Source organism: Garra rufa, chromosome 15 (genome assembly GCF_049309525.1).
Source record: "Garra rufa chromosome 15, GarRuf1.0, whole genome shotgun sequence".
Taxonomy (NCBI): Eukaryota; Metazoa; Chordata; class Actinopteri; order Cypriniformes; family Cyprinidae; genus Garra; species Garra rufa.
The window spans coordinates 28,270,784-28,285,488 of NC_133375.1; the positions used below are offsets into that span (position 1 = coordinate 28,270,784).

At 34.6% G+C, this 14,705-nt stretch overlaps 1 protein-coding gene across 1 annotated transcript in view; it reads right to left on the reverse strand.

Annotated features, from left to right (window-relative positions):
* fcho1 (FCH and mu domain containing endocytic adaptor 1) overlaps nt 1-14,705 on the reverse strand; it is a 63,498-nt gene that overhangs the window by 19,124 nt on the left and 29,669 nt on the right. Inside the window, exons 3-7 of the mRNA XM_073818607.1 lie at nt 9,225-9,316; nt 5,587-5,661; nt 4,827-4,968; nt 4,488-4,640; nt 1,784-1,888 (exon numbers count right to left, since the gene is read on the reverse strand). Coding sequence (XP_073674708.1) covers nt 1,784-1,888; nt 4,488-4,640; nt 4,827-4,968; nt 5,587-5,661; nt 9,225-9,316 — 567 coding nt within the window. The remainder of the gene's footprint in view (nt 1-1,783; nt 1,889-4,487; nt 4,641-4,826; nt 4,969-5,586; nt 5,662-9,224; nt 9,317-14,705) is intronic.

Below are 14,705 nucleotides of genomic sequence, written 5' to 3' on the forward strand. Positions count from 1 at the left end.
TTAAGCCAAATCTTCTGAAGGTTGTTTTAATATTTGACTGACTAACTGGTCAACTGATTATTATCGGCGTGGCCATTTTTATGGTAAACGCTATCGGTCATTTTTAAAACCGATTTGCTTTTGTAAATTGTAAAGATTTTCTAGATGAGTAAAAATTATTGTGTTAGTTTTCAGAAAAAAAACCCAAGTCAAAATTAAGTGCATTTTCCCTTGAAACAAGCAAAATAATCTGCCAGTGGGGTAAGAAAAATAATCTTGTTTTCTGTTTGAAATATGATTTTTTTTTTTTTTACCCCACTGGCAGATTATTTTGCTTGTTCTAAGTAACACATATGGGTTATAGTTTTAACTATTATATTTTCTAATTTTTTTAGGACCGTTTAGATCATCCTAACTGGAATTAACAATGGAAAATGGAAAAATGAAGTCTACTCCACTGGATACATGTGGAAAATATGGATATTTTCTGTCTAACATTTATGACAATTCAACAGACAGAGCTGAAAAACATTTTATTAGGCTGCACAAGCATATATGTGACTGTTATTTGTGATCTCAGTAAATCAGGACCTTATATTTGAACCTCTGCTTAAAAGGGCTATATGCAATTTTCTGAAATTTAAACTTGCGACTGACACCTGTGGCCAAAAAACGGAACTGCTCTTCCTTTCTGCTCGCTCTCGCAGCGCTCGTACGTGCACACTTCACAAGTCATCTGCTGCAAAGAAGTCAACATTATGTTTACAGAGGTAAGAACAGTCAAATACATATATTGTTTGAGAAACTAAGTTTGTTTGCAATATATATGACACAACAAAATGCACAGTAGTGCTTCGGAGTTATATAGTAACAGTGTTTGTATATTTCAGTGTTTGTTTAGAATAGTGTGAGTGTTTTATAAATCGTAACATAAAATTAACGTGTCACAAAATGACACAGATCTGAGCTCCCTCCAAGGCTCAAATGCGAAGCCGATGTTCACTCTAGTCCTTGCTCGGCGCCGGTCGCTCTCAATCTTTTTTAGTCTTCTGTGGAGTTACTGTTGGTGTCAGAGTTGTCCTGGGTCTCTTCTGTATATTCGCACAATCCATTGCACTGCTTACGAGTGTAGGCTAATTGCTGACTAGCGGTGTAGGCAGAGTGATCTGAAACGTTTAATATGAACGCGCTTGACGTCACATCCGCAGACAGCGCGCGAAAAAATCCGACCCGACAGAAAATAGGAAAAATAGGATACAGGCTTGCTTATAGGTGCACCCACTGTGAGCTGACAAGATGTCAGTATGCTCATCAGGAGACGTCTGAGTCATAAATGGTCAAATAAAAAGGCTATTGTTACATTTATTTTGAAAAAAGTTGCATATAGCCCCTTTAAGTTTAAATAGAACCGGCCCTAGCATTTAAAAGTGGTCAGCCTCTACAATTTAAAGATTACTGCTGATGCCCTAATTGAGGGATATCACGACTCAGTTGGTCTCAGAGTGATGTCAGGACTCTTACATTTCACTGATTCAACCTTTCTTTGCTCTCAAATTATTCATACTTGCAGGTCGACACCCGGCAGAAATAGACCATAGGCATGTAATCATTTTGTCAAACAGACTGCTGTAATGATCCTCGTAGCCATGGTAACTTTATATTGCTTTATTGAGCTCATTGAAATACTGTAAAATTTGCTCTGAAGGTTTAGATTATGAGAACTACTGAGCTAACCCCCCTTTTTAAAAGATTTCACACATGCGACTGTGGTCTGCGCTAGCAAAAACCCTGAAAGATTACCGACCTGTGCTGATTCACTCATTTTCTGTTCAAAGTCTCTTCCAGCACGGTTAAACTTCTCAATAGACCCTGCAAAAGACTCAGCAGCCTTCTTAGATTTCAGCTCAGCCTGAGAAAAGAGAAAGAGACAGATCAATATATATATATATATATATAAAGAAAAGTTAGAAATTAAGCCTTTATTTTTTTTTAAGATCACAAAAACAACATAAAGGCCACCAGCTTAAAAGATTAGTTCAACTAAAAATGAAAATGCCATTCCAAACTAGTATTAACAAATTGTTCTTTCAAATCATCGACATGGTTCACAAATCAGACTGATCCAGTTCCCAAGTCCAACTGGTCGTTTTATCTGTGAATAAATAAATTTTGTAAATTTGGAATGTAGCTCACAAATCACAAACTTCTTTCACATTACTTCGATGGTGCTTTTGTGTCTTTTTTGATGTTTACAGTGACATGAGAGTGGGAGTGGGCTATATAATGAGACACAATTTACCAATGGAAATTTGTCAACTGGTAGGGATTTTCAACTATCGTCTCTATTAGTGATGCGAGGGTCGTCTCATAACCCGCGGGCCCCACGGGTAACCCGCGGGTCGGGTTGGGGCGGGTAAAGAAACTGTCACTTTATTTGCAGGGCGGGTTGGGGCGGGTCATTAAAAACAAAATAAAATAAAAAAATCAATGTATGTTGCGTGCAATTCCCTATAGCCTATATTACATATTTGGGAATATCTATTTTCATATTTTATTAAGTTCTTAAGGTTATCAACACGTCACCTCACGAAAGCGCCAAGCAGCTCCCGCTGCCAGCCACAAGCGCATCAAGCGAAAGCACATTCAGCTCTGCAGGCCTGGTGCTATGCGTATTTAAATCTCCTCTGATGCGCATTATCCTGCATTAGCCAAAATCATGACAGTCAACCACATCCAGTCATATGTGAATGAATGTAAATATTCGCTAAAAACACACAATAAAGACAGCAATGATGTAGTCAGGACTGTGTGCGCCCGCTGCGTCTCCTGCACCCTAGTCATTTTAAACAGTACATAATAACGAAAACAATATCTTACAAATAAAAAGAAGCAGATTTTTATGATCAGAACTTCCTTAAACCAGTGAACCTGTAAACCTTTCAGTCCAAGGATCCAGTAAATGAATGCGTTCAAATAGAAAGTTAAAAACGATATTCATAAATGAAGCATATACCCACATTTCTTCCGGCACCACTAACGTCACACCACTGATTATCTTGTTATTAATATGATTTGATTTAGGGTTCATATTCATAATCGTACAGTATTGTTGCCAGTTTAAAGGGCGATGTTTCCAAGCACTTTCGGTTTTCATTTGCATTACAATGCATAGTATGTCTATTTAATTGTCGCGGGTGCGGGGCGGGGAGGGTTGTAAAAATAGACACAGTACTGCGGGGCGGGCTGGGGCGGGCCAAATAATTTCATAATTGCGGGACCCGCGGGTTGAAAAAAACCCCGACCCGCGCATCACTAGTCTCTATCGCAGTTAATCCCTCACGTGACATTGCTGCACTACGTGGTCATGAAAACATTTGCATTTGCATTGAAAAGCATTGCGGTTAAAAAACAAGAGAATTTAAGCCATTGAACAGTTAAATACACACTTGTATGTGTCAAAATGACATTTTGCAAGTATCCTCGTAAACAGTAATTTAGGTCTTAAGTAAAAGCAAACAGCTGAAAAAGAAATCACAAGTGTAACACTATATTGAATCCGGGCAGCTCTTAAAGTGACAGCAGTTTAATATTCCTGCTGTCTATCATTAATGTTAATCAAACAACAAAAGAGAGAAAATCTCTCACTGCTCTTGACTAAATCACTTTGGTAACGTTAATAAGAAGAAATATATATTTAATTTACACAGTGAAGAATATGCAGTGTTTTTATACATGTGATTATTTTATACAATGTATGTAGCATTTCTGATTTATTTGTTCTACTGTAGTTTTTGTCCTATTGCTTGTAATTAGTTTTTTGATTCTTATTTACCCACTGACTGTTTACTCGTCTTCAGCAAGCTTGTGTTTTTTTTCCTAGTATTAGTTTTTTGTGACATTTTCACTGGTGACAAGAATTATGAAATGTCTATGGTATCAAACATGTTTAGACCTTTTTTAAATGAAAAAGAACTACACTACCAGTCAAAAGTTTTTGAACAGTAATGTTTTTAAAAAGGTCTTCTGCTCATCAAGCCAGCATTTATTTGACCCAAAGCACAACAAAAACAGTACCATTTTGAAATATTTTTACTATTTAAAATAATTGTTTTCTATTTGAATATATTTTAAAATGTAATTTATTTCTGTGATTTCAAAGCTGAATTTTGAGCATCATTGCTGCAGTCACATGATCTTTCAGAAATCATTCTAACATTCTGATTTGCTGCTCCAAAAAATATACTGACTTCAAGCTTTTGAATGCTATTAAGTAAAATGTTACAAAAGCTTTTTATTTCAGATAAATGCAGTCTTTGGAACTTTCTATTCAAACAATCATGAAAAAAAAAAATTTACTCAACTGTTTTAAATATTGATAATAATAATAAATCTCACTGTTCAAAAACATTTGACTGGATTTTTTGTCATATCGCCCACCCCTACAGGAATGTGTGCAAATGAGGACAGAATTGACATTTTTAGTATTCATTGTCTTCTTTCTCAAAAACCTTTTCCAGCTCTTTCTGAGGCACCCCTTCTTTGCGCAGTCTCTCCAGCTCTACACACTTGCTGTGATAGCCTTCTCTGGTTTTCTGCAGCTGGCCGTTCTGCGCCTGAAGAGACTGCACCGACTCCAGAGTCCCGATCACTTCCTCTTTCGTCTACATAGGACACAACAGATTTAAATACACAACAGATATTAAGCACAAACTTACAACCCAATGCACTCATTCTGATCAGAAATAGTGCAGTGGACACTTTTATGGGCAATGCACAATTATGGGTAAAACGGGCAGTTATTATAGACACATGCAGAAATCCTATTAGGCTAAAAGCCCTTCATTTACCTTGCGGTGAATTTTGACTTGCTCATCACTGTACTTGTTGATGTCACGGATGAGGTCGTTCATCTTCCTCATGAGCTCCAGGTGGCAGAGGGCCAGTTTGTCCGAGGACACGCGAAACACGTCCCACATGGGGGCGAACGTGCTGGGAAGCAAAGCAGGTGGTTAGATGCTGATGTATGGAAGTGCGTAAGCTGCTCAGATTTCTTACAGCACAGCAGTATTAGAAAAACAACAGGCTTCCTTGCTTTTGTAAGTCTATATCTCCTGACTCACAAGGACACCCAAACACAAAGTCCATATAAAGTTACATTTCAATTAGCTTTGTATTTGTGGTCTTTATTCTTTATTAAGTTTGGCTCTATGCCACTTTACATCACTGCAAAGTCTGTTTTTAAAGTGTTAAAGCACTGTGTGATTGTTTTGTGACAACTAGCACACGCTTGTGCAGAGAGGAAGTGAGGTGAAGAGAGCAGAGGAAAGAGCTAACCATAGCAACGACTTTTCGACCAATTACACACAACCACACATCCTCGTACACACACAAATAAACACATACAGTCCTCTTGTATATGTAAGGCAGCAGCAGGCCAAACTTTTCAAGAGAAAACTTTGAATGTTTTGCTCCTCTCCAGAAGACATAATCAGATACTAATAGTAAATTTCAAGACACAATATCCCAAGCTCAATACTGTTACCTACTCTGGTCAAACAGACCAGTAAAATCTCAAAATCTCATAATAACAGGAATAACGTCACTCACCCAAGAGGGCTTCCATTGCTAGCCATCTTGGCGAGCTTGCTCATGGATTTCGAGTAAGTCTCCTCGACGGCCGCCCTTCAATGCAAACACAAAGTGTCAGCAGGTAATGGATTCGCTTACAAACACAAAAGCAAATACATTTTCACATTAAAGTGATTTAGCACCAACATTAATGCCTCAAAGGTCACAAACAGTTCTTTAATGCAAGTTGCAAATATTGTATATTTGTAATGGTGCACACATTACATTTGGGAAGAAAAAAATAATAATTGAGGAAGAACCCTTACAAAAAATTAATCACAGTCTATACCCAAATGTCATAGATATTACGTTTTTTTTTTTTGTCAATAAAACACAGACAGAACTGCGCATTTTACCATGTCTTTTGAGTAAAACTATCATCGTATCATATAAATAGAAACCTAAAGGCCTTCACAGCAACCTGTCAAAATAAAAATTTGGTTTAATTTGAAGAAAATGTGACAGAAATATTACTGTAATGATACTACTACTACTACTACTACTACTACTACTACTACTAATAATAATATTATTATTAAAACATTATTTTGAAATTAATATTTACCATACATTTTAAAATTATTTACCAGAATTAATTTAGCAGAAAAATGTACACAATACAGGAGGAAAATAATGAAATAAAATATTTTTTTATTAAATCAATTAATTAGAGATGCTTTTGAATAATCATTAAAATGGAATCCAGAAAATTAATAAAAAATGTATAAAACTGTATTTTAAAAAAAAAGGGAAAACAGAAACATTTTTCATAGGGACTTTATTTTTGTTAAACTTTTAATAAATTGTTGTTTAATACTGTAGGTTTCATGATTTCAATTATTAAACATGTTTTTTGATTAATAAAATTTAATTTAACCATTAAAACAGAGATGGAAAAAAATTTAATTAAAACCGAAAAAACAAAAACAAAATCCAGACAAATTAAAAAGGAAAAAAATGAATTTGGGAAAAAATGAAACTTAGGGCCCTATAATTAATAATAATAAAAAATATTATCTTAGATGGTTTAAAGAAGAACCTATGTGAATAGGTCTAAGTGTTTATGCGGAAACTATTGTAGGGTTTTGTAAGGGAAACTGAGAGTTTAAAAGCAACCTCAGGACTAAAAACTCAGCAAAAAGAGAGAGAAAACACACAGCAGTTTTCCAAAGGGTCACAGCCAAAGCTAAAACACCAAATATTGGTGAAACACCAAATGTGATCTGCTTTTTTGTTCTGACTTCAGAGTCTGCCTATGGAAAAAAGGATGTTGTCATTACCATCCAGTGCGTCAAGCTATATTGTCGGCCTTTTCTCTTCAAGAACGTCTTATTTGATTCTTTGCTTTCTGCTGGGACAGCACAATGGGAAGTCGAGTCAGATTCAAGGAACAGAGCCACTTTGAGGCACATTGTCCTGAGTGCATGCAAAATGGCCTTTGAAAATTGATTTATGTAATTTATTGCACAAGCTATGCTTTTATCAGGGACATATTTGTCTCTCTCAATTTCTCAGCACACTCCTCCAGGGCTTTCCTGGACAGATTTCTAACAACAACAAAAAAAAAAAATACAATTTAATCCTCCAGTCCATGACGGAGGGTGCCTGCATCCAGCTCCATTATAACAGATAGAGGAGACTATGAAAGTTGGCAGGAGGCTTGGCTGAGCTGCAAATAGTCTCTGTTCTCTCTGCAGAATGGGAGAGTCGTTTTGGAGATTTCATTTTAATTATTGCAATTAGCTCCATCTCAAATGTCTACTACAGACCAAAAGGAATGCTCACACGTCCCACATATGCTGTCAGTGGAAGGGTGAAATGAAGATCAAGCTTTTTTCATCCGTTTTATACGCTGCATATACAGCATTTTCTGAATGCTGAGCTGTCTTGCATTTGTAGACGTGTGCACGAGTGGACAGTGAACACTTTGTAGACTGCTCTGCTGCTCTCAGGTTAGTGTGTTTTGACACTTCAGTGCTGTGTGTTGAAAGACAGAACTGTGGTGTGGAGAAATCGACCAAGACCAAAAAAGATATGATAAACGATGAGAATCAATGATATGAATTAAGACTTAACATTACATTATATTATGCTATGTTACATTTGTACTATAATGTACACTTCCAGTTTTTTGAACAGTAAGATTTTTTATGTTTTTTTTAAAGTGACTGCATTTATTTGAACCCAAGTAAAACAATATTTTTTACTATGTAAAATAACTGTTTTCTATTTGAATATATTTTAAAATGTAATGTATTCCTGTGATCAAAGCTAAATTTTCAGCATCATTACGCCAGTCTTCAGTGTCACATGATCCTTCAAAAATAATTCTATTATGCTAATATGCTGTTCAAGAAACAGCAATATTTAAAATAGCAAATAACAGTTATAATAACACTGGTCACAAGCGTTTATGAAAATGTTTAAATTAAAAATCTTACTGTTCAAAAACTTTTGACCAGTTATTTATGTTTTTTTTAAGAAGTCTCTTCTGCTCACCAACTCTGCATTTATTTGATCCAAAGTACAGCAAAAACAGTAAAATTTAGAAATATTTTTACTATTTAAAATAACTGTTTTCTATTTGAATCTATTCAGAAATCTGTTCAGAAATCATTTTAATATTCTGATTTGCTGCTCAAAAAAAATTATTATTATTATTATTATAATTGTTAAAAACAGCCAAGTAGATTTTTTCAGGTTTCTTTGATGAATAGAAAGTTCAGTAGAGCTACATTTATCTGAAATAGATACCTTTTGTAAAATTATAAGTGTCTTTATCATAACTTTTGATGAATTGGAAGCATCCTAGCTAAATGTTAAATATATGTATTATGTGTATAATGTTACAAAAGCTTTTGTAGCTGATCTTTGAATCTTTCTATTCATCAAAGAATCTTGAAAAAATTACTAAAAATAACTTTTTTGTAACACCATACACATAATACATTTAACATTTTTTTATAGAAATCAATGCTTTTATTTATCAAAGATGCTTTAAATTGATCAAGTGATGCTAAAAACATTTATAATGTTACAAAAGACTTCTATTTTAGATAAATGTTGTTCTTCTGAACTTTCTATTTATCAAAGAAACCTGAAAAAAATGTACTCAGTTGTTTTCAACATAATAATAACAAATGTTTTAAACAACAAATCAGAATATTAGAATGATCATGTGACTGGAGTAATGATGCTAAAAATCAGCTTTGGAAGCACAGGAATAAATGAAACTAGTAGTAGAAACTACTTTAAAATTGTACTGTTTTTGATGTACTTTGGATCAAATAAATGCAGGCTTGGTGAGCAAAAAGGGACAAAATAAGACAAAATATTCCAACATTGCAATAACATGTAATGTAACATTATGTAAGACAGAATATGATCAAATAAGACAAAATATTGCAAAAATGTAATGTAACAATCATAACATGACCATTGCACTTTTCAATTCGCTTTAAAAACACAACTGCTACTGCCAAGTTAGAAACACAAAAAGTGAGGAGTCAAAAAGGAGTAGAAAACAAATTTCACATCACATTCCTGACTGTACCAGTTACACCATCTCACCCGTCCTCCCCATCACCATGACGATTCCTCCCAAAACAACACCTCACCTCTCGCGGACGAAATCCGCCAACTCTTTGGTGGCGATCTGTCCATGCTTCATGTTGTGGTAGAGAACGTCGAAACCTGCATTCTTCTCTCCCTGCGAATAATCAAAAACACCAACATAAGGTACATTCCTGCAGTGTGTGTAAAAATGAATCATCGGCAGAAACAAATAAGTGCTAAAATAAAAATAGCAAGAGGAACTTGGAAGACTGGACTGTCGACTGTTGACTACAGCAGGCACAAAATACTGTATGTGATTCTACAAAATGTAAGCATTTGTAAACAAACATTTACAAAATATCGTTTTTAAAAAATAAAAGTAAAGTAAGCATTTCTCAGTTTATGTTATGAGCTTTTATAGAGCTGCTTGAGGTCCACACACACACACACACACACACACACACACACACACACACACACACACACACACACACACACACACACACACACACACACACACACACACACACACACACACACACACACACACACACACACACACACACACACACACACACACACACTTCCTCTTTGTAACATCACTGCCTTGACTTCTCCTTGAAGATGTCTTAAAATCACAGTGCAGTGCAGTAGTGAAAACACAAGAACAAAACAATAGCACAGCAGTGTGTGCAAGACATGCCACGTGAGCAAGGAGCACAACACGCACAGATTTCCCTCAGAGGCCAAGGCCCAGTGGGGAGATCCTCAGATGATAACCTTTTGAACAACGTAACGGCACATCCTGCGGTCAAAGTTAGCAAGTATAAAAATAGCCCCCTTTCTTTGAGCAAACAGAAAAATGTCAACAAAGGAGAGCCAGAAAGAGATGACAGAACCAGGGCAGTCACTGGCCATAAATACCTCCACACCACAGAAAGAACTTCCCAGGTAAAAGAAAAACGGACAAAATTCCTGCTATCCAAGGACAGAAACTGGAAGAGCCAAAACATACAACAAAACAAAAGCTGCTTTAAACGTTTTACTGGAAAAGTCAGAAGTGTTGCACAAATATTGATGTCAAATGTGAGTATCAATGATGAAGTGATACTCATACTTCTCCTAAATACTTTATACTTGGGTCTAATTTGAATCTAATTTGAAAAGTGAACAACTTCAGCTGCATGTCAACAGCTGGTTAGTTATGAAACTAGAAAATGAATTGGAAGTTTGTACATTTGAATTTTAGATGTGACGTTTAACAGTGGTGGCATATTTGGTGGCAATTTTTTTATACATGTGTGCATTCAAACTGTATATTTTCTTATGTTCTGAGGTGAAATTAGCTGTAAATATTCAGATTACAAAAAACTGCAGCTTCAAGTTTTATATATAGAAATTCTGAAATGCAAATTTAAGATTGTAAAATTCAGATCATACATAAACCTAGGGAAAAGGTCAAGCTTCTCTTCTAAAAGTAGAGGTTATCAGAATAGATTTCGACCAATGACAGAGCTGCTACAATTCTAATGTGTGGTGAAGTACCAAAACTAACTGAACCAAATCAAGCAATCAAATACTTTTGAATCAAATGTTGAAATGATGTGCATGGTTTGGTTTAAAGGTATTGTTCACCCAAAAATGAAAATTACCCCATGATTTACTTACCCTCAAGCCATCCCAAGTGTATATGACTTTCTTCTTTCAGACAAATACAATCAGAGTTATATTAAAAAAATGTCCTAGCTCAAGAATGGCTGCTGAGATTTTGAAGTAGGGCTGGGCAAAAAAATCTTGATTTTTTTCAGAACTTTTTATCAGATTCTGTTTATTTATTTATTTATTTTTAAACTTAGTAACTTGAAAATGTAACTACAACATGATTTAAGTAACTTTTTCTTTATTAACCCTCTATTGAAAGAAAAGTCTATTGCATTTGTGTAAGAAAAAAAAGAAGATTTAAAACTTTATATAAAAATATATTTATAACTTTAACCTAAAATGCTCGTCTTGTCTAGCTCTGCGTGAACTCTCTGTATTCCAGTTCAAGACAGTTAGGGTATGTCGAAAAACTACCAACTTCAAAATCATCCTACATTGCTGCAGAAGTACTGACCCAAGTTTTAAAATGTGAACACGCAAGGAGGGTCAAACACTATTTACAAAAAAAGGTAAACAGCGATGTAGGATGATTTTGAAATTGGAGGAGAAAATGAGATGGGAGTTTTTCGACCTACCCTAACTGTCTTGAACCGAAATGCACAGAATTCACGCAGAGCTAGACAAGACGTGCATTTAAGGTTAAAAAGTATATAAATTGCAACGTTTTTTTGCAACCAATCGTTTCACTAGATAAGACCCTTCTTCATCGGTTCAAATTCGCGGGCACCATTGAAGTCCAGTATACGGAGAAAAATTCTGAAATGTTTGCCTCAATAAACAACAAATAACAAACAACAAATAATAAAATAAGAAAATAATTTCTTTACGACTGAAGACAGACATGAACTGATCTTGTATGACAAGGGGGTGATTAAATTATCTGTAAATTTTTGTTCTGAAAGTGACCTTCTCCTTAAACCCTCCAGAGCTGTTATGATGAATGGATGCATTTTATTGGACCCCAAAATCTCAACAGCCACTCACTGCCATTATAAAGCTGGCAAGAGCCAGGATATTTTTTAAATTTAACTGACAGAAAAAAAAGTTGTATACAGCTTGATGGATGGCTTGAGGGTGAGTAAATCATGGGGTAATTTTCATTTTTGGGTGAACGATCCCTTTAAGACTTTACTGAACAGTTATTTAAAATCCCTATGAAGAAAATAAATGTGAAAGAAAAAAAGTGGGGCTCACTCTTTTATGCTCTATGAAGATCCTGTGTCACTACATTCAGATCCAGACTAGGGTATCAGTTACCCATGGACCCTTCTGATGTTAAATTTCAGTCTTTTATTTTGCACATGATCACAGAAATGTGAATTTTAAAAAAACTAAGGTCACTAAACAGCCTGAACCAGTTGCAACCAACATGTAATTTCAATCTCAAAACAAAATGAAAACAACAGCTGATGTTTGTTGTGTGGCCAGTAAGCTTGTTGAAACCTGAGCCCTTTGGAAAGCTGATCTCCCATGATAGGTACTCCAAGGTACAACAGCACCCCTCTCTCCTTCACTGCCTTCTCTTGTGCCCCGTTCTCTCACTTCCCTCTCTCTTTTTTATGTGATGGTAAACAAGTTTCTGTCAAATAAACTGACAGTCTTTTCCCTCGACACTTTAGTCATAATTCGGTGCTGAAAGCAAATGGAACGACAGGCCATCTGCTGACACCCAGAGTATTTCTGTTCTTTCATAGCTTCATTCCCTGAAGTTCACCTTATCTAACGCGATGCCGCCACAGAGGACGCTTTGTGTTTGAAGAGAGCATGACAGACAGGCAGCTAAGGAACAGAACGGCTGCAATGACATTAAACAGGGCTGCAGGTGTTGAAACAGAAACTCCAATATGCTCCGTATTAACGTGTCTCCTACCAAGATAGCGGTTGCTAAAGCGACAGGGTTCCCCTGGTAACTGTGAGAGAGTGGAAGACACATTGGCGGCTCATTCCATAAGGTGACAGGCATACGTGTGTGTCGGTGCTAGAGAGGGGCTGAAGTACTCCTTGTTAAAAACAAGACCCAAGAGCTGTTAAAAAATTCAGTTTGACCTCTCCTGTCTTAAAGTGGCACTTGTGAAGGGTGAAAAGGTAGTCTATATACACACAGATGGAGATCTTTGGATATTGTGTTTCATACTGTATTGTTCTGTCAGCATCTCAGCAACTCAACACCCTCAATTCCGCCCAGACCACCTTAGCAACCATGCAGAACACTTTAAACACCCCAAAAAAGACCCTCTAACACTAGTGTTCTCAATTTGTTTTATATTCTTTCAACTGGTTTTCTTTTTAATTATTAAAAAAAAAATTGACGCTCTACTATTAGTGTTATATATTATATTTCTATTCTTTCGACTTTATTAAAAAAAATGTACCCTCTAACACTAGCATTCTCTATTCTTTCAACTGGTTTTCTCTTGAATTATTAAAAAAACTGACCCTCTAACACTATTCGTTCTCTAGTTCTCTATTTGTTTTCTATTCTATTCTTTTCACTTGTTTTCTTTTTATATATTACAAAAAAACCTGACCCTCTAACACTAGCATTTTCTATTTGTTTTCTATTTGTTTGACTGGTTTTTAATTATTTAAAAAAAACTGACCCTCTAACACTAGCTATTCGTTCTCTATTTGTTTATTCTTTTTATTTATTTTCTATTCTTTCGACTTGTTTTATCTTTATTTAATAAAAAAACGGACCCTCTAATATTAGCGTAAAATTTCTATTCCTTGGACTTATTTTCTTTTTATTTATTTAATAAAACTGACCCTCTAACAATAGCATTGTCTGTTCGTTTTCTATTATTTCGACTTTTCTTTTTAATTATAAAAAAAACTGACCATCTACTAGCATTCTCTATTTGTTTTCTATTCTTTACACTTGTTTTCTTTTTATTTATTAGAAAAAAACTTTATTTTTAAAGAGGTAGCATTCTCTATTTTTTCTATTCTTTTGACTTTTTTTTAATTTAATTAAAAAAAATGACCCTCTAACATTAGCGTTCTATTATATTTCTACTTTTTCGACCCTCTAATATTAGCATTATGTAATATATTTATTTTCTTTCTACTTGTTTCTTTTTATCATTTAAAAAAAAAATTTACCCTCTAACACTAGCATTCTCTATTCTTTTTCTGCTCGACTGGTTTTCTTTTTTTTTATTTAAAAAAAATTGACCCTCTAACACAAGTGTTCTCTTTTTGTTTTCTATTCTTTCCACTTGTTTTCTTTTTATTTCTTAAAAAATTGACCCTCTAACACTAGCATTATTCTCTATTATTTTTCTATTCTTTAGACTTTTTTTTTTAAAAAGTGACCCTTTAACACTCTCTATTCTCTATTCTTTTTCTATTCTATCTATATGTTTTCTTTTTATTTATTATAAACCTTTCACACAAGAATGAAGTACATTACAATAAAAAAACATCACAAAAAGGACAAAGTACTTCACATGAAAACAAATTTAATTTAATATACAATTAAAAATGAAATCCACTTTATAATGGTAAAAAATACTAAATTAGCACACAAAATGCATAACAAAAACTGGAAATTACAACTAAGAAATAATAGAAGAAAACAAAAAAATTTGCAAGCTAAAGTAAAAGTAAATGTTTTTAGCTTTCTATTGAAATATTTAGCTAGCTTCTAATACTTATGGGTAATGTGCACCGTAAAATGATTTTTCAAAGAATATTGGAATACATTTTACAAGAAAATTCAATTTCAGTCATTCTACTGAAAAACTGCATGTTTAATTCAATGCAGTACATGCTGCTTCTTTTTAATTAACTGTGCAATTTATTAGCAATTTCTGAGATTAAAAAAATCAACTCAAAGTGTGACCAAATGTCAAAAACTATTCTGAAAAGGGTTTTTAAAT